The sequence below is a fragment of the Gambusia affinis genome, linkage group LG16 (genome assembly GCF_019740435.1).
Source record: "Gambusia affinis linkage group LG16, SWU_Gaff_1.0, whole genome shotgun sequence".
In the NCBI taxonomy this organism is placed as follows: domain Eukaryota; kingdom Metazoa; phylum Chordata; class Actinopteri; order Cyprinodontiformes; family Poeciliidae; genus Gambusia; species Gambusia affinis.
In genome coordinates this window covers 17,254,142-17,272,872 of record NC_057883.1, presented here as the reverse complement: position 1 = coordinate 17,272,872, position 18,731 = coordinate 17,254,142, and the positions used below count along the sequence as shown (strand labels likewise).

At 38.0% G+C, this 18,731-nt stretch overlaps 2 protein-coding genes across 2 annotated transcripts; both read left to right on the top strand.

The window, feature by feature from the left end:
- Positions 1-3,795: 3,795 nt before the first annotated feature.
- On the top strand, positions 3,796-13,397 carry LOC122846535 (delta-like protein 4). The gene is made up of 11 exons (XM_044143559.1): positions 3,796-4,270; positions 4,352-4,603; positions 5,067-5,124; positions 5,432-5,701; positions 8,214-8,274; positions 8,459-8,589; positions 8,685-8,854; positions 9,108-9,327; positions 10,194-10,935; positions 11,504-11,612; positions 12,403-13,397. The coding sequence occupies exons 1-11, from the start codon at positions 4,217-4,219 to the stop codon at positions 12,406-12,408; spliced, it is 2,073 nt and encodes a 690-aa protein (XP_043999494.1). The 5' UTR covers positions 3,796-4,216; the 3' UTR covers positions 12,409-13,397.
- Positions 13,398-15,382: 1,985 nt separating this feature from the next.
- On the top strand, positions 15,383-17,671 carry LOC122846208 (glutathione-specific gamma-glutamylcyclotransferase 1-like). Its single transcript, XM_044142987.1, has 3 exons — positions 15,383-15,787; positions 15,911-15,946; positions 16,618-17,671. The coding sequence occupies exons 1-3, from the start codon at positions 15,632-15,634 to the stop codon at positions 17,017-17,019; spliced, it is 594 nt and encodes a 197-aa protein (XP_043998922.1). The 5' UTR covers positions 15,383-15,631; the 3' UTR covers positions 17,020-17,671.
- Positions 17,672-18,731: the final 1,060 nt, after the last annotated feature.

Genomic DNA, 18,731 nt, shown 5'->3' with positions numbered 1-18,731 from the left:
AAATAGGGCATAATTAGAAAGAGGAAGGAACATGGTACAAGTTTGGCTTGGATATATATTCAGCGTCCCTCTGTCAAAACTTTACAAAACCATATTTCACTACACCTTCTAAACCACTGCAACTATGAAAACTTCAAACAAAGTTAAAGGTCTTGGGGGGGATGTTTTTCATTTTTGCCATAGATATTCAGTTATGATTAATCTGGACTTTGACTGGGACATTTACACTATTATTCTTTAATCTAAGTGCTGTAGCTCTAAATCTGTGTTTAGGTTGTCGTTCTGCCAGAAGGGGAACCTCTGCCCTAGTCTTGAGTGTTTTGCAACCTCTAACAGCTTTTCTTCCAATGTGTTGCAGTATTTAGCTGTATCCATCTCCATACAAACTCACCAGCTTCCTTGTCCCGGATGAGGAATAGGATCCCGCTGCCCCAGCATAATGCTGCCACCACTTTATTTTGCTGTGGTGTAATGTTTTCATATTTGTCCAGTATTTATCTTCCAATGCGCATACCGATTTACATGCGAGGTAAAACGTTTTTTTTTTGTTTTTTTTGTGATCTGATCCCTTTCTTCCCAGCTGGGGTTTCTACTTGATTTGTTTAAATATGCTTTTCTTTTTGTCACTCTTCCATAACTAACTCTTGTTCTATTGACAAATTCTGCCATCTAAGCTGGATCTCTGTGGCTCCTCTTTTATTAGACTGGACAGTAGGTTTGCAGTTCATTTGCACTGGAGTTTATACAGGTTTGTCATAGTAAAAGGGGGGGGGGGGTTACTCATAAAATTAGTTTAAAATCCACTTAACGGTACCCATTTTTATCCACTTTCCAGTAATCTTGTGTTCTATCACATAAAATCCTGAAAAAATAAATTAAAGTTTGTGGCTTTTTAACACAAGAACATTTTTTTTAAAAGGTGCCAGGAGGATTAATGCTTTTGCAAGGCCCTGGAAAAATACTAACTCATCTTGTGACTAATGAGATTTCAAACATGTTTTAAGAAACTATAACTTGTAATAATGAAGCCTGTCTGGGAACAGGCATTAGTCTTTCAAATAAGCAAACAACTGCGGCAGACGGGTTCTCATTAAAGGCAAGTTTCCTCATAAGTTCACACAAATCCTTTCAACGCCTTTCACTTCCAAATCAAAATGTTATTTTTCAGGGTTTAATGCCAGCTGAGAAGACGTAGAACAATCAGGAGTCAGCTTCACAAAACAGTGTCAGAGAGAAAAATGATGCTCCACACAAAGCTGCAGATGGAGCTGCGGTGGGCCAACGTCTGTCTCCAAGGCTGTGTTTGTTCTAGCCAGAAAAAGAGCCTGTTATTGTATTGTTTGCATTGGCCTGGAGTAAATAACCCCCGCATTAAAATACGCTTTTAATTCAGGCCCAGGGCTTTTGCATTGTTTACATAGCTACGATCATATTAAAAGGGAGATAAAAATCACACAGATCAATATGTAAATATACAAAGGGAGCCCGAATGGATCACCAGCATGGCACTTCTCCATATCAGATCCAAGTGGTTTTTCTTCACGCAGCCAAACCAAGCATCGCTGCATGTTTAGCACAGTCCATTTGCTTTACATGGAAATGTAACCTGAGCTGCAGAAGAAGAAACTTTACCCACAGGCCATCAAATATTAAAGTGTATGTATGTTTTGACGTGCAAGAAAGGAGGCACCGTTACTCTACACATTTCCCCCAAATCTGAAGAGATTGATGAAGCTCTAGAGTCTCTGGCGGCTTCATAAACTAGTGATTTGGCCTGCAGATAAGTGAATTAAGGTCAGTTCTGAACACAAACCAGAACAGGAATACGTGCTTTAACTGCTGCAGAAGGCTGCGCTGATCCAGCACAGGATCTGTGTGGTACAGTCAATGGTGGGAACGGCAAATACTTCAATGCAACAGAGTTATGAGATGTCCGGGCCTCTTACTCACGCTGCTGCGCACTCAATAGTCCATTGTCTCGTGCTCTGAAGTCAAACCTCAAAACCTATAAGTCAGTGGTGGGGGGTAAGACATGAAGTCACTTCAGCAGGAGAGTGGTTTCAAGCCACATACCTTTTTGGTTGCGGAACACTCGTCAAATCCTGTTCTCTCACTGTAAATCCTCCCAGAGAGGCGGCTCTGCTGCTGGGGTGATAAAGTTAACAAAGTCTGTGCCCTGCATGAGCTTTCTTGTGATAAACCATCCATATGGAATTTGAATTTATTTACTCAACAGCCTTTATATACTCCACTCTGAGTGGATTTTTTCTTAATCCCTTATGGAACAACACTCATGCAGACGAATGGCTTTAATATTATTTTTTAAACATGGCTCTTGTGCATGTTAGGTCAACAAACAGTCTGAGGCTACATGCAGGATATAACATCAGCTTTAATTTACAGGCTCAGAGCATGGTGGACTGTGCTGTAAGAACAACTTGATTTTTTGTTGTTGAAAATAAACACAATAAACAACTTTCTGCAAAACGTATGCCGTCTTTTCCCCCTTGCATCACGTAAGCATGCCTGGAAGTCTTTTCCAAATCATTCAGAAAGAGAAATAAATCAAACTGGCAGAACTGGTGGTATAATATTACCTATAAGAAGTATAAGTCTCCAAATATTTACAGTGAGAAGTTTACACTATGTCTCCATTATCTTATATAGAGTTCTTTTTTATCTTCTAAAATAAACACAAAGAAGACAAAGAAATAATACAAGGTCTGAAACATAATTTCTTTAGTTTCCCTTTTTGGGACAAAAAAAAATTAGGATTGTGGAAAATGTTTTGCTTAGAGCTTTTTATTTTTTGTCACAACCTTCAATGCACTTTATTAGGGTTTCATTTAAAAGACCAACACAAAATAGTGAATAAGTATAAAATCCAAGGAAAGTCTGAAAAGTATGGCGTTTATTTAAATTTATATGTACACTGATATCTTTACTGTGGCCCAAATTAAAATCCTGTGCAACTATTTGCCTCCAGGAGACACCAAATTAATAGAGTCCAGCAGTGCCTAATCTAATTTCTGGTGTTTGTTAAAGAATACTAGTGAACAAAAAGAACCATGAAAACAACAACAAAGAAAAAGAAAAACAAAAATCATGAGGAAAAAGGTGATCTGGTTGGATGAGGTCAAGATGAACTTTTTAGCCTACCTAAAAAATACATCACAATGAAAACCCATATGGTGACAAAAACATCATACTTTGCTGATGCTTTTCTTCAGCGTGATGGGGAAACGGGTAAGATCTGATGAGAACAGATGGAGCTAAACACAGGGAAAGAAAAGCTGCAACAATCTGAGCTGCAGTGGAATGGTTTAGATCAAAGCATGTCCATCTTTTAGATTAGATCAGCTAAGAGCTCAGATCTGAAAAGTCATCTTCACAAACACTCTTTCAAATCTCAATAAGCTTGAGCTATTTTATAGAAAAAATATTTTCCTATACATGCAAAGCTGGTGGAGACATTTAAAAGCTTGTTCTAACACAGATGTACACCACAGTTTTCTGGTTTTATTTAAGAAGGATTGAAATGTATAATTATTATTTTTGCTTTCACAATATGCCCTGCCCCGTGTTAGTCTATCGCAACAATAGATTGCGGCTTTTTTCCACAATGTTCTGTACATCCAGAGGTAAACCTGTGAAAACAGGTGAATTTAAAAACAATTTTATAAAGACTTGCACTGGATATGTTGATGTTTACACTCCAAGCAGAAAGGAAGGTGGAGAGGACAGTGGGTGGTGTTAACTGCCGGTATATAAAGCAGGAGGGGTCAGACGCCCCTCACTGGGAGCCACCATGCGCTGATGCTCCGTCAAATGCTCTCATCACTGTTGGCAACACAAGCCCCGCATCAGTACAGCAGAGTCAGACACCAGCCGACCGGCACGATGGATGGACCACATAAAGACCGCAGAATGACTCACTTGTGGATATTGACGTTACTGATGATTGTTTAACGTCTATAGCACTGGATAGATAACTCGGTCTTTTTGAACTTTTTTCCCCCTCTTCTGGATACGGATTGCGGAGCTGGATTTTATCCCAACAGGGTTTTGAAGAAGGATTCTATTTATTGAGTTCAGTTTATTCTTACTTTTTCTTTTTCTTTTCTTTCCTTTTTTTTTGGCTCTTTTTATTTGGAATTGAAACATTTTTGTGGGAGGGTGAACTGATTTCTGGGATACGAACATAAAACTCTAAAGGATGGCCGATTGGTTCACCTCTATCACCGCAATAGTTATGATGTTATTTGCTCAGGTATTTTTAAAAATTTTAATTAATATTATTTATATCAAAATGTATACATTTGTTCTGCGCTCACTCTTAATTCCCTCTTAGGTTTTGGGATCAAGCGTGTTCGAGATAGATCTTCACCACTTTCAAAATACAAAACATTTGCTGGCAAACGGACGCAGCTGCAGCACGGATGGCTGTAGGACTTATTTCAGGGTTTGTCTGAAGAACTTCCAGAAGGAGGTGTCTCCTGGAAGGTGCATATTCGGCAGAGCGAGCACACCTGTCCTGGGGACCGACTCCTTCAGCATCCAACCGGACGCGACCGTGAAGCTGCCGCTCAATTTCACCTGGCCGGTGAGAGCACGCGCTGGGCACATTTTATGGCAAAATGTCAGGAACTCCTCGGATTTAATTACATTATTTATCTTAGTTTATACTTCGTAAAAAAAGTAGTAAAAAATACCCAATTTTTAATTAAGATGAATTATATATAAAACTAAACACAAGAAACAACACGTTAATGTAGCTATGTCTTTCTAATCTTGAATATTCTAATGTTATGATTTTACAATCCATTTTGTTATAAAATTTATTCTAAAGTGAAAGCCAAACTATGCTACTTAATGTTCTTGCTTTATATTATCCCTTATAATGAACCGAAAGCACGTCTAAATATAATATTTAAATACTTTTCACACGTGTATATGAAAATGAACAAAAATAATGAAACTTAAACAATTCTGAAACGTGCAATAAATTGTTTACCATTCTTCGTTTAGTTTTATTCGTGATTTTAAAAAGATTTCTCTTTCCTCAGGGTGCTTTCTCTTTGGTTATTGAAGCTTGGTATTCTCCTGCAGCGGAGCAGCCCGGAGGTAAGGAGACGCCTGCTGCTTTTGTACCGCTAGAGGGAGACAAAGGCGTGAATGGACTATGTGTCAAATGTTTGTTCGAATGTTTGTTTTCACAAGGAAATCTTTTGCACACGAATGTTTTATTTGTTGCATCGTTTCGGTTGTAACATAAACTTTTAGAACAATTATGGATACTTTTCATACTTTCTCTGCTAAATCTTTGGGAAACATTGATATAAGAAATTGAAAAACGCAGTTTCACCTTCTAAAATAATAAATGGGCTTAACAACTGCATTTTGAGTTTATGCCTTACTTTTTTCTCTACAGATTCCAGCAACCCTGAATTATTGATCAGCTCCTTTGCCACCCAAAGCCAACTGGGAATAGGGCCTGAGTGGTCCCAGGTTGAACAGACGGGGATGGAGACGCAGACGGAGCTAAGGTACTCATATCGAATCGTCTGCAAAGAAAATTACTACGGGACCACCTGCTCAAGAATATGCGCTCCAAGAGACGACCATTTCGGCCACTACACCTGCACAACTGATGGACAAATAGACTGTCTGCCGGGATGGAAGGGAGAATACTGCGAAAAACGTAAGCATGAGTGGATGAGGACAAACACTTTGATTTGCTTTTGCTGAAATGTGATAAAGATGGTGGTCTTGACTTTGGTTTTAGAGAATGATAGGTTGAAATAAGGATGTAAAGATGCTATGTTAATAGTTTAATTTATGTGGATGTATCTTTTAATCATTTGAACTGTGTTTAGAATTGTTATTTTGTCTTTTAAGTATTTAATTGTAATAGATGATAAAGGAACATATTTAGTTTAAAGTGTTCATGTTTTACATAAACAGTCACATGCTAAAAATTAACTCAGCTGGTGATAAGAGATACAACTGAGCTGTGGATGTGGGTGATATGGCTCTCTGCCCAGGGTGTCCGTATGTTAGAAGGGCGTCTGGCTTTAAAAAATTTATATGTTTCAGTTGCACCCAAAGAACTTTGAAATTGCTTTTTTTATGTTCAATCAATGGCCAGTAAGCTCCCTTGTGCTGTGCAGTAAAAACATTGAAATATTATATGATCATGCAATGGAAAAGAGAAATGATTCCCATTTTATGCCATGGCCAGTTAAAGGGCTATTGTATAGTTTATTTTTCTTAAAAACTTTTCACTTCATATTACTTTTTCTAGTTTAAATTCTAACTCTAATCAAACCTGGAGGGGATTTTTCAACAGGGGCTGGATTTCAAAAGGCAGAATCAGGTGGGACAGTGTCGGCAGTGTTTGCGAGGACCATTCGCGTAAATAATCCATGTAAAACATGCGACCTTCCAAAATCGTCAAAATCGTCAAAATTTTACGGTGAAGGAACCTGCCCAAGTCGTCACATATTGACGCGAAGGGCATACCCTTCGCGTCAATATGTGACGCATGGTCAGACGGCGTCCCAACTCGTCAATATATGACGAGTCGGGTGTGAGAATGTGTTGGATTACAGAACAGAGACAACTAAATTCATAGAGACTTCAAAGCTTTCACACCTATTTTAGGACTTCAAATACAATCTTTGCAATTCTTCTTCATTCTCAAAGAATTCTCAAAATCCTCGTTCCACGAGAAACTACACAAAACTCACAATCACTGAGATGTAACTTGTTCCAGATGGTGTGCATCATCATTTCCATAAAACATGCCAAGATCAAATGGGTAAATAATTAATCTTTAACACGTATAATGCCTTTGTAAAATATGTTTTATGCACCAAAACCTTCAAGGTTTTCTACTTTTCTGAAAAGCCCATGCTTAAGTCAGAGATTCATAAACATAAAAATCAATCAATCAATCAAACTTTATTTGTATAGCACATTTCAGCAGCAAGGCATTTCAAAGTGCTTTACATCAAATCAAACACAAAATACAATGCAACATAGAATCAACAATAAAAACACAACATCAATAAATTTGCAATTGATTACGTTTCAAATACAACTCTAAACAGGTGGGTTTTTAGTTGAGATTTAAAGGAAGTCAGTGTTTCAGCTGTTTTACAGTTTTCTGGAAGTTTGTTCCAGATTTTTGGTGCATAGATGCTAAATGCCGCTTCTCCTCGTTTGGTTCTGGTTCTGGGGATGCAGAGCAGACCAGAACCAGAAGACCTGAGAGGTCTGGAAGGTTGATACAACAGCAGCAGATCTTTAATGTATTGTGGTGCTAAACCATTCAGTGATTTATAAACTAACAACAGTATTTTAAAGTCTATTCTTTGAGCTACAGGGAGCCAGTGGAGGGACTTTAAAACTGGTGTTATGTGCTCTATCTTCCTGGTTTTAGTGAGAACACGAGCAGCAGCATTCTGGATCAGCTGCAGCTGTTTAATTGATTTGTTGGACAGACCTGTGAAGACGCCGTTACAATAATCAATACGACTGAAGATAAACGCATGGATGAGTTTCTCTAGATCTGGCTGAGACATTAGTCCTTTAATCCTGGAAAAGAGCATATTACATACAAATTGTTTTTAATCATTATTAGCTGGTTTAGATTAAAAGTAGTGTTAAAACGGAAACATATGGACTGACCAAAACTAGACTGAATCTATTGATTACAGATTTCTGAAACCTTTACTCTTAAAGAAATAGTTCAACCCAGGCTCCATTCATCCAAGAACCGCTACTGCTGTTTAGCCTTCATTTAACTTTCTCTCTGGGCGCGTGCGCTTTAATCCCACGCGGTGGTCGAAGCAGCAGCACGCGCTGGGGTTAATCGCGGCATTATTGGACGCCACGCGTCACTAAACTGAGAGTTTCTTTTGTTGATATGGCGCGGGGCAGCAGCTGCAACCGGGGCTCGAACCGTCCTCTGAAAACAATGGGTGCAGCTGTCCTCGCAAACAGGCATCTGCTGCGCTACAGCAGCAAGCCGAAAGAGTGTAAACGCTGCGCAAAATCAGTACAGCACAAGGGAGCAAGTATAATGGGCCTGCAATGAAAGATTCACATATAATAGTAGGAGATCATTATACCGTGATGAAATGCCTATTAACATAATTTTTATATAAATACTTAATGAATAAAGTGAAACTTTTAATTCCCATTTTCAGCCATCTGCCTTGAAGGCTGCAGTGAAAGCAACGGGACCTGTCAAATACCAGGAGAGTGCATGTAAGTATTAAAGTGTGATAATATATAATGTCACATTAATGATAAAAAAATGGCCACTTTAAAGTGTAATAATGCTCTAAGAAGATCTCAGGGTCTGTACTTTTACATTTGTTCCTCTGAGTTTTGTTTATGTGTAAGTTTAAGTTTATGCTTGAGCCAACTGTCCTGTTTTATGTGTGAACAGATGCAGAGAGGGCTGGCAGGGACTGTTTTGTGATGTGTGTAAACTCCATCCGTCCTGTAAACACGGTACCTGCGAGGAGCCGTATCAGTGCACCTGCAAAGAGGGCTGGGGAGGCATCTTCTGTGACCAAGGTGCTCATTCTTTCTCAAAAACAACAAGATGTTGGATGTTTAAGATAAAGCAAAGTGGCCTGACATTTTCATCCCTGTTGTTGTTTTGTTTGCAGATCTGAACTACTGCACCAATCACAAACCCTGTGCCAATGGGGCCACGTGCATGAACACCGGCGAGGGTTACTACACCTGCGCCTGCCTGCCCGGCTTCGCTGGGAAGAACTGTGACTTAGAGGTCATGGAGTGTGACAGCAAGCCCTGCCACAACGGAGGCCGCTGCGTGGTGAGTCCGGAAGTCGCTTGCTCTCCTTTCCCACAACACAGGCTTTCCTGTTTTTGTTTTCGCCTCGGTCTATCTGCAGCTCCAGGAGGATGCTATCGATTGTCAAGTCAGTCAATGACCCAGTTCACAGACTATGTACTGGAAATAGAATTCAGACTAAGAAGAATGGAGTTTGTCAGGGCAAGATACAATAAAAAACATTTAACATCTTAATTTTTTTAATAAACTTTTTTCCCCCCTTTTTCTCCTGCAGGACTCAGAGACAGGCTACTCATGCATATGCCCAAATGGGTTTGAAGGGCCACACTGTGAACACCGGATACTGACTTGTGCAGACAGGCCTTGTTTCCAGGGTGGCAAGTGCAAAGAGCAGGACAATGGGAGAAGTTACATATGCGAGTGTCCAGCTGGATACACTGGACTCAACTGTGAGAAGAAAGTGGATAAATGTACATCGCTGCAATGCGCCAACGGTAAAACATCAGCCGCAGGCCCTGAATACACTTTTACAAAAGTTTTTTTTAAAACTGAGTGGATTCCTTCATTTGAGCTACAGCTGGATCCAGTAGATACAAATCAGTTTTAATAATTTAGGGCTGTTCTTCAATGAAAGATAAAAAGTTAAATTTTTTATCCATCCCGTACATGTAAATTGGATTCTAGTGAGGCATTTTCTGAAGCTTTAACTTATTAAATGCAAAATTTTATAAATGTAAATGTATCTATTTGTTGTTTTGGTGTTTAAGAAAATCAAATCAATGTTCCTGATTTGATGATTATACCTTTAGTTCCCCTTTATTACAATTTAAACCCACCAACATGCCATTTTTAGTGAGAGTTTTCTGGTTTGTTTTTTAATACTATAAAGCCCTCATAAAGTTTCAGTTTTTCATCCCAGTTATATAAATTTGTAGATTTGCAGGAGGATGGTAATTGATCAGTTTTCATTTATATTGTCAAAATTACTGTAGTACCCATGCTGCACCACCAGGAGGTGAAAAAGTCAACAATACTTCCATTACAATCTAACCCAAAAAGATTACAAATGAATATGATTTATGTAATAAATTATTCATCTTACATTTGAAGTTTAATCAAAACAAAATGAAACAGACGTGGAACAACCATTACAAGCCTCAGCTATTATCCTACTTTCTAGCACAACATTTTCAATTTGGGTCTTTAAAAAGTCTTTAAAGATCAATTTTCTTTTTCACCAGAAACACAATTTTTATGTGGACAGGAGGATAAAAATATCAGACCAAAAATATTTCATTCATGTACATACTGAATAACTGCATTGAAATGATTTGCTGTGCCATTTTGTTTGCCTCATTAGGTGGACATTGTGTGGTTCAGGGTAACCTCAGAGTGTGCAGCTGTCGCTCAGGTTTCTCTGGGCTGCGTTGTGAAATCAACATCGATGAATGCGCCAGGAATCCATGCGCTAACGGCTCCACCTGCGTAGACCGCATCAATGACTACACCTGCATCTGCCCGCCAGGGTACATGGGCCGCCGCTGTGACAGGCCCATGAACCGCTGCGCCTCTATGCCCTGCCTCAACGGTGGGACCTGCACCTATGGACCCACAGGCAAGCCCACCTGCCTCTGCGCTGCCCACTACAGTGGTTCCCAGTGTCAGAATAGCAACCAGCACTCAGCGAACACCTCCAGTCCCAACACCGGTTTGGAGCCCAGCGAAAAGCTGAACTTGGTTGCCGTTGGCTTGGGTGTTGGTCTGGTTAGTGTTCTGGTGCTTCTCTGCATGACGGTGTTTATAGTACACAACAGAAAAAAGCAGAGGGACAAGGAGCTCGACTCCAAGACAATGAACAACCTCTCCAGGATGGACTTTCAGAAGGAGAACCTCATCTCCTCTGTTGAACTAAAGAACACAAACAAGAAGATCGGTCTGGAGGTGGATTGTCCCTCAGAAAAGTCCAACCATAAGTACATCAACAGCTATCAGCTGGACTACAAATCCCCCATGAGGTACAAGGATGAACTGTCACTCCTGGGCAAAGACGAAAACTGTGAAAAGACATTAGAAGAAAGAAAACATTTGAGTAGAATGTACAGGTAAGGACACAGAAAGAGAAAAATAAGCCCTCCCAGAGAGATCTTAAAGGGTTCACTTCACTCATTTGCCATATTGTACTTGTCTGGACTGGTTGTTTTCTACCCAACGTTTTCATCTGCTGCAGAAATATTTGACTAACTTTTGTGCCAACATTGACAAGTAGTGCTTGAAGGTCATTTTTAATAATCTACTCTTACTTTACTGTATTTTTTATGGCTTCAGTAAATACCTGCCAGTAGAGTACTTAGCATTCATTTTAGTTTGATCAGAAATCCTAATGAGTCACATTTCAGACGTTTTGAACGAGCAAAATGGGGATCACAACCCCAATCAAAAAAAAGAGAAGGTAGTGCAAACATTTCTGAACATAATGGCATATTTATTTGAATAATACAGTAGATTTCAACATTTCTATGTGCATCAATCTAAAGAAAATAATTAAAATTAATTAAAACACTTACTACAAACAGTAATGAACTGAAAATAATAACGACAATATGAAATTAGGGTATGATTTTTTCATCATTTATGAATTCAGTGACTAATTTCTTGTGTCTTATATTTCAGTGACCTGTCAGACTGTAGAATATCAACAATATGCTCCTCTAAAGAGTCAGTCTATCAGTCTGTCTTTGTAATAGGAGAAGAGAGGCAAGAATGCATCATTGCAACTGAGGTAAGCACTTTCCTATGAATATTATAAGAAAATTTGTTGATGTTAGTAATTCAATGCGAAAAGTAGAACTTCTATGTATTATTAAATCATTGGCCATAAAGCAATACTGTAGATATTTATTTCTGTTAATTTTGATGATTATGGCAAACCATTGATCTGGAATCCTTTTTGTATGAATTACTCTATCAATCCAGTGTGGCATGGGGGAGCTCAGCCTGTGGCTCAGCTGAGGTGTTGAGGATGCTTTGAAAGTGACCTAAAACCAGGATGCTCCTCTGGTGTTTTTCATCTTCCTTTCGACAAAACTCATCAGATTATCTGAGAGGTTTAGGTCTGGTCAATTTTCTGACCAATCAAAAACAATGATACCTTGGTCATTAAACCAGGTATTAGTACTGGTTTAATGTACTAAACCATTACATTAAATGGTTTAGTACATTTAATGTAATGTACAAGCCCTATTAAGCCATATTCACTCAATTTTCCATTTATATGCTTTGAAAAACCACTGTCAACAGCCATGTTTTGTGGCTTACCCTGATTTTCAATGGTTATTGTTGGACTGTCAAATCATCATCCTTGCCAATAATTGTGTATTTCATAACATAGTCATAACAAATTCTCTGTGTTAATATATTTTTTACTATTATTGGCTATTATTCAGCTTTTTTGAGGTACTACGTGGTATTGTAAATTAAGGAGATGCACCACTTAACACACAAAAAAAGCTTACTTTAGTATTTTCATCTGACAACTGAGACTAAAAGGGATTTGTCTTGATTTCTTCCAGGTATAATAATCAGAACGTGTTTCTTATTGTGAAGAGTGGATCCCTTGCGGACTGTTTACACGTGTGAAGAGACTGGGATTTATTTAAAACGCAAGTTGCTGCTGTTGAAAACTTGATAACTGGATGTGCTCTCTGACTAGAACTGAACTAAAGCGAATAAGCCTTTGAGAATGTACAGACTGAGGCTCATGGATCTACATTTGACTGTTGCAACTCAAACCCTCCACTGCTTTGTCCAGCTTAACCGCGAAGCAACAAGAAGTCACTGTTTCTGTGCCGATTAGGACGAGAAGAATGCTCACATAATTCAGCTGTAGCATGAATCAGGCTTATTTCCACTCTTTTTGACCTGCCCTGTACTATGCAAACAAAAGAAGGACACACACGCACACGCACACCTACACACACACAAAAAAAACAACAACTACTGAAATCGGTTTATTTGTGAGGGATATATTTGGGATTCTGTAAAACAAATCTGTTTTTATAAAGAATGTATGATCACAAAAGCCTTAAATGTGTGCAGGGAAACCATTTTTGCCCCTCCTTATCTTGATTTCTTTGCACAGCATCTTGGTGGTAACCATAACTGATCAGAAGATGCAAAATAAAAAAATAAAAAAAACACTAAAATACCATGCAGGGAAATTTATGACTGGGCCTTGTCTGTTTTATGCAAACTCCCCCCAATAAAGACAAAGACACATGTGAAGTGACTATCATACCAAGGACGCCTTCAGCGGAAATTGCTGAACCAATAATGCTATTTTGTAAGATTAGTATTTCATTTGTAATTTAATTATACAAAGCACTGATCTTTTTATGTTTTATAAGATTGTTTTGTATATAATGTATATTTATATGTTGAGATTAGATGTGTTTTAAGTTGATGCCACCAAAATGGCAAATTTGTCTTTTTGTGTTTTATTTTATTAATATAATTATTATTATAGTTTTTTTTTTATTTTGCTATAAAAAAAGACATGCAGAACACATATCTGGTACACTGTTTATTTGTGGGTTGTCTGTGAGTTTTTTGTAGTCGAAGTAGAGATTTTACATTAAAACGTCCGTAAGCTCTGTCTCTGTCAGCTGACCTGAAACACGGCTCATAGATGCGTTAATATTTGCCCTGGTCGGTTTTGTCATACTGTGTCGATAGTGGCGTTGTGTCAGTTTGATGTGAAAACCATGTGCAAGCATCCATTCAGTGGACAAGATTGTAAATGAAAACATTCACATGAAAATATCTACTTAAAAGGTGTGTATGTGAAAATAAAGGGGCCTCATGGTCTTAATGCTTTACTGTTTAACGTAGCAGCTGCTGTACCTTTACCTCTCTGGTTCTTATCATGAGTCATATTCTACAAAAAAGAAAACAAAGGCAAAATTAGGCGCTGCACACACTGCTGGTCATATTTCTTACCAAACCTGGTGACGATTTGGGAAAAAAAAGTCCTTATTTAGGTCTATTGCAGTAGAATAATTACAACCTGAGAAACTTTAGAAAAATCTGACTTTTAATTTGAGTGCATTGATTCCAAGGTAAAATATAATGTTTCCTTTATATTTTAACTCCCTTATCCCCAGATAGGACAGATTTTAGACTTCTATATTACTTCTCAAGGTTGGAGTACAGATAGCATCTTTTTATGGCTATTGAGGGGCTGACAAGTCCTTGACTTTTTAGCCAATAAAAACATCTTGGAAATTGTATTATTTTTTTACATCTTTTCAATCCAATATAAATTTGCTTGGGAAAAGAGAACATAGATTCAACAGATAAATTGTGCTGGTAAACCATGTCTGTGTTGAATTGGTGTCTTCTTTTATATAATAATCATTAATCTGACATCAAAATGATCTACATTAAATTTTCTATCTGAGACGTCCAGATTGTATCCAAAATTTTAATCAAAAACAGTTCCAGTTAAAGTCTACGTAGAGTTCAGCAAACTCCATGTGTTTACATTTGTGATGGTAGGACAGACAAAGCTTTTTCTCGACATTACTCCCAAATAGATGGAACCTATATAGAATCCAATCCTTGCCTTGGTCACTCAAAAATCCCACTTATAACTGACAGAGGCATTTGCAGAATTTATTTATAACCTCACTTTCTGTCGTCTACACTCATCACACAATAATTATGATTTCCTGCACAGAATAGTCACCTGTGGCTTCAAGAAATGAAAACAGAAAGCCTTGGATTACTGTTTAGAAGTTCTTAGAAAGAATCAACTGCTCTTTCTACAACTGTGTGATTATGGCTCAAGTGTGCTTTGGCTGGTCACTGATAGGAGATTAGCACTATAAATGCTACGTTCATTTACCTTGTAAATCTAAAAAATGTCTAACTTACATTTATTTTAAATATTTCGCTCAAGTTTAAGATCCAGCGCTTTCTCGGAGTGAGCCATTCCTCCTGGGGGCAGGATTTGTGTTGTCTTCTATTTCAGCTCTTGAGATGCCATACAGTGACAAGCAGAGGAGAAATGTGACATGCATCAGCCTACCCGAGCACAATGAGGTTAGACGGATTGATGTAGACGCCTAATGAGCTTTAGAGAGCACCAATATATCAGTCCCAGCTATTTATAGGTAATGTGATTAGTCGCTTGGATTCACTGTTTGACACTTTTAGGATGCGATATGTGATCGGATGGTTAACAAAAGGCCATAAAAACAAATATTTTTCGCATAGTATAAAAACATATGTAAAAGTGAAAATATTGTCAGTATGGCAAAAATATCAAAAGGTAAGATTATATCCAAAGAAAAGTTGAAACATATGCGTTTAAATTAAAACTTCGTGTTTGCTTTTCTTTATCAACTTCAATATGTCCAACCTCATGAACTTCGATTGCGTCACTGCTCAGTCTTGATAGGCTTATATTATTTAAACCCGCCCACTCTGCAATTTTATTGGCTGAGCTTGTGCCGCTGCGGTCACTGAACAACAAATCCACGTGTTATTTTTCTCTTGAGCTCAGTGGAGGAACGGACAGTATCTACCAGTTTAAATTAGAGGACAGTCAGAACAACGAATACACTCTGCCCTTTCAATATGCTGATGACATGAAGAATCAACACTTATCTAACAGGAGCTGTGAAGTGTAGCAGACAGGATGGACAGACGAAAATAAGACATTTCAGAGAGAGGGAGCTACCTGTGGACAGAAGATATTATGTATTTTAGAGAATAGAGATCTGAATAAAACTTCTAAATATGGCACATGAAACAAACAGTCTTTGGATTTTTGGCTACGGATCTTTAGTTTGGAAGCCGGATTTTTCTTATAAAAGACGGAAAGTTGGTTACATTAAAGGTTACAAGAGACGGTTCTGGCATGGGGATGATTTCCATCGAGGGGATAAAGAGAAGGTGAGTTTTGAGGCCATGAAACTTCTATTTTTTGTGAATTGAATACAGTTTATTGACTAAAATGTACATGTATTACATTGTGTTATATGAAACATAATACTTATCTGTATTTTTGCTATTCAGCCAGGCAGAGTTGCCACACTAGTGGAAGATGAGGAGGTAAGTACATTTATGTTTTCCAATCTGAGTCAAGAAAGAAAGAACTTAATTGTAGTTTGAGCATCCCAGTAAAACGTTTTATACTTAGCTTACAATTATAAAACTTAGTTTCCAAGTATGTTTTGTTTGTTTATTTCATCCAAGATTTAAGTGGATCTAGACAACATAAGTTGCTGATGACAGTTTTAGGTGGATGGATTAAAAAGTTGACGAAAGCTTGGTTTCATAATTGAAATCAACCACATCTTTGTTGCTGACCTGGCTTGTGTGTTCTTTGGTCTGTGTACTCATTAGGTTATTTCTGAAGGTAGTGGTTTTACTGGATTTTATTTAAGGGTAACAGAGTAAAGAGGGATAATGTACACATGCAAGTCAAACTTTTCAGCTTTTGTGTTATGTGTCATTTTTCCTTCCACTTCATAATTGTGTACTTCTTTGAGTTGGTCGATTACTTAACTTCCTGGTAAAAGAAATACAAATTTGAAATTGGTTGAAATTGTTTGACAAAATGTGTCAAAAAATGTCCTTTCTACTGTCTTTTATTTTTATTTATTGCTTCCATCGTGAAAGAATAGTAAATATGTATTCCGTCATCTATCAGGTCTGATCATAGCATAGTATGTTTGTTCTAGGTAGCACTGCTGCTGACACTGCTGTGTTTTTGAGCGCAGGCCTGCACATGGGGTGTTGCCTACGAAGTGCCAGAGTCCCACATGGAGGAGTCCCTTCAGTACCTCAACGTCAGGGAGGTTCTGCTGGGAGGATACATAACAGAAATTGTGGAATTTGTTCCTAAAGAGAAGAGCCACACTCCTCTGCTGGCTCTGGTCTACATCGCCACATCGGACAATCCCATCTACCTTGGTCCAGCCTCAGATGTGGAGATTGCAGCCCAAATTTCAATTTCCAGTGGAAAAACAGGCCACAATATTGAATATCTGCTCCGGCTGGCAGAGTTTATGAGGCTGTGCTGTCCGGAGGTGGAGGACGAACACCTTTACTCCATCGAGGCAGCTCTTTTAAAGATCTTCCCACATGGAGAGATCACACTCTCAGCTCAAAGAGCTCTCTAACGGTGACCTTAAATGACAGGACACAGGACTTATTATATTACTTTTTGATTATTTAAGGTTTTTGGTGCTATAAAAAAACTAAGGAATTTCATGTGAAAAAAATCCTCTTTTTGTTGGAAATAAGAAAGACTTTGACTGCAATATGGAGGGTCTGCAGTGAACACTTGTTTTCCTTAAAAAAAACCTAAAATAATTACTTCTTTTAAATTTCTGTTTAAGAACTTTTAAAAATTTACTTTTACGTATATTTGAACAAAAATGTTGCATTTTGAATGAAGATCATTGTTTTCAGCCTTTTCTTTTATCATTAAAAGCACAGACTGCAACATGCTATTCTGACTTTTTTTTCTTGTAGTGTGTTTGTGGGCAAGGAAAAGAGTTCTTAAAGTTATAGTTGTGTTTATTTTTTATTGTGTTTACTGGACTCTTAAAGAAAGCATATCAGTGAGTTAAAAGGAAGTTAAAAAACTAGTCAAGATTAGGCCCTTTGAGACTGTGATAGGGGTTAAAAGTTGTATGATATGCACTTGTAGGCTATAGAAAGATACGTTTTTAAACTGGTGATGTGTCAAGTGCAGAAATGATTGCAAAGCATTGACATCCTTTTAATTTTTTTCTTGATTTGTCACTTTACAACCACACATTTCAATGTATTTAAATGGATTTTATGCGACTGACCAATACAAAATAATTGATTACTGTACAGTGGAATGAAAAGGAGAAATAGTTTTATGAATACAATGATGTGTAAATCTAAGTTTGTGAACAGGTTTTGAAATGTCTTTCCACATATAATCAACTACATTTAGATCTAGTCTCTGACTGAGTCAATCAATCAAACATGTAATTTGATCTAAACCGTTATAGCTTTCGTTCAGAGGAACACAACCTGTGGCTCCTTGGGCCTTCAAAAACCTACAAATGTTTTTGTAAAATCTAGATGCAATAATAAATGCAAGTGTTTTTTTTTTTTTTGTTGTTGTTTTTTTTAAAGGTGCAACGGTTGCTTGTGGCAGACTGCAAACAGGACTTATTATCTTTTAAATTCTCGGTAAACCAAGCGGAATATTCTGAAGAACATGATATCCAGACATGCTGTAGTATAGAAGAGTGCAGAGGTTTATCTGGGAGGTGAGGGTGCAGATAGAGGTTTTCATTCCTGGCTAGGAGTTTGACGCAACTAAACTTGTCTCAAATGCTCAGATGGAAAATAAGGAGTTTTTTCAGAAGTGGAGAAGCAAGTTCACATTTTAGCCTCTCAATTAAACCTGTGACTCAGGCTGAAATCACCTTTAAAAGGCCAGAGGTTAAGGCAAGGGCAGCCAATGCTCCATTCAGACTGTACTGACACATAAAAAAAAACCTGGTGACAGGAACATTTTCCCCCATGTTGATAGATCTTATGTTTTATTGGATAATAGTTTTTTTTCTGGAACAGCTGTTTAGCTGATAGATGAAGGAACTGTCTGTGACAATAGAAAACATTTGTTGGCTCAACTCAATCCTCTCTAACAAGGCAGCATTGTTTTTAGTGAAACTAAAGTAAGCTCTCCCAGTGAATGCTGACAGACAGCATTGAATCCATGCAGATATGTTCTTTGTCATTTCCAGTGGAACAACTTGATAATAATGTGTGTCACATGCCTTTCAACCCAACCTGTACACACTGTTCGCCAAAAACAGATTACATGACTCACAGAAGCTCAAGTACT

Coding starts and splice junctions, on each gene's coding strand:
- LOC122846535 (XM_044143559.1), top strand. CDS start 4,217: ATGGCCGATTGGTTCACCTCTATCACCGCAATAGTTATGATGTTATTT. Junction 4,604..5,066: donor CGCTCAATTTCACCTGGCCG/GTGAGAGCACGC, acceptor CTCTTTCCTCAG/GGTGCTTTCTCTTTGGTTAT. Junction 8,855..9,107: donor ACAACGGAGGCCGCTGCGTG/GTGAGTCCGGAA, acceptor TTTCTCCTGCAG/GACTCAGAGACAGGCTACTC.
- LOC122846208 (XM_044142987.1), top strand. CDS start 15,632: ATGGCACATGAAACAAACAGTCTTTGGATTTTTGGCTACGGATCTTTA. Junction 15,788..15,910: donor ATCGAGGGGATAAAGAGAAG/GTGAGTTTTGAG, acceptor TTTGCTATTCAG/CCAGGCAGAGTTGCCACACT. Junction 15,947..16,617: donor CACTAGTGGAAGATGAGGAG/GTAAGTACATTT, acceptor TTTTGAGCGCAG/GCCTGCACATGGGGTGTTGC.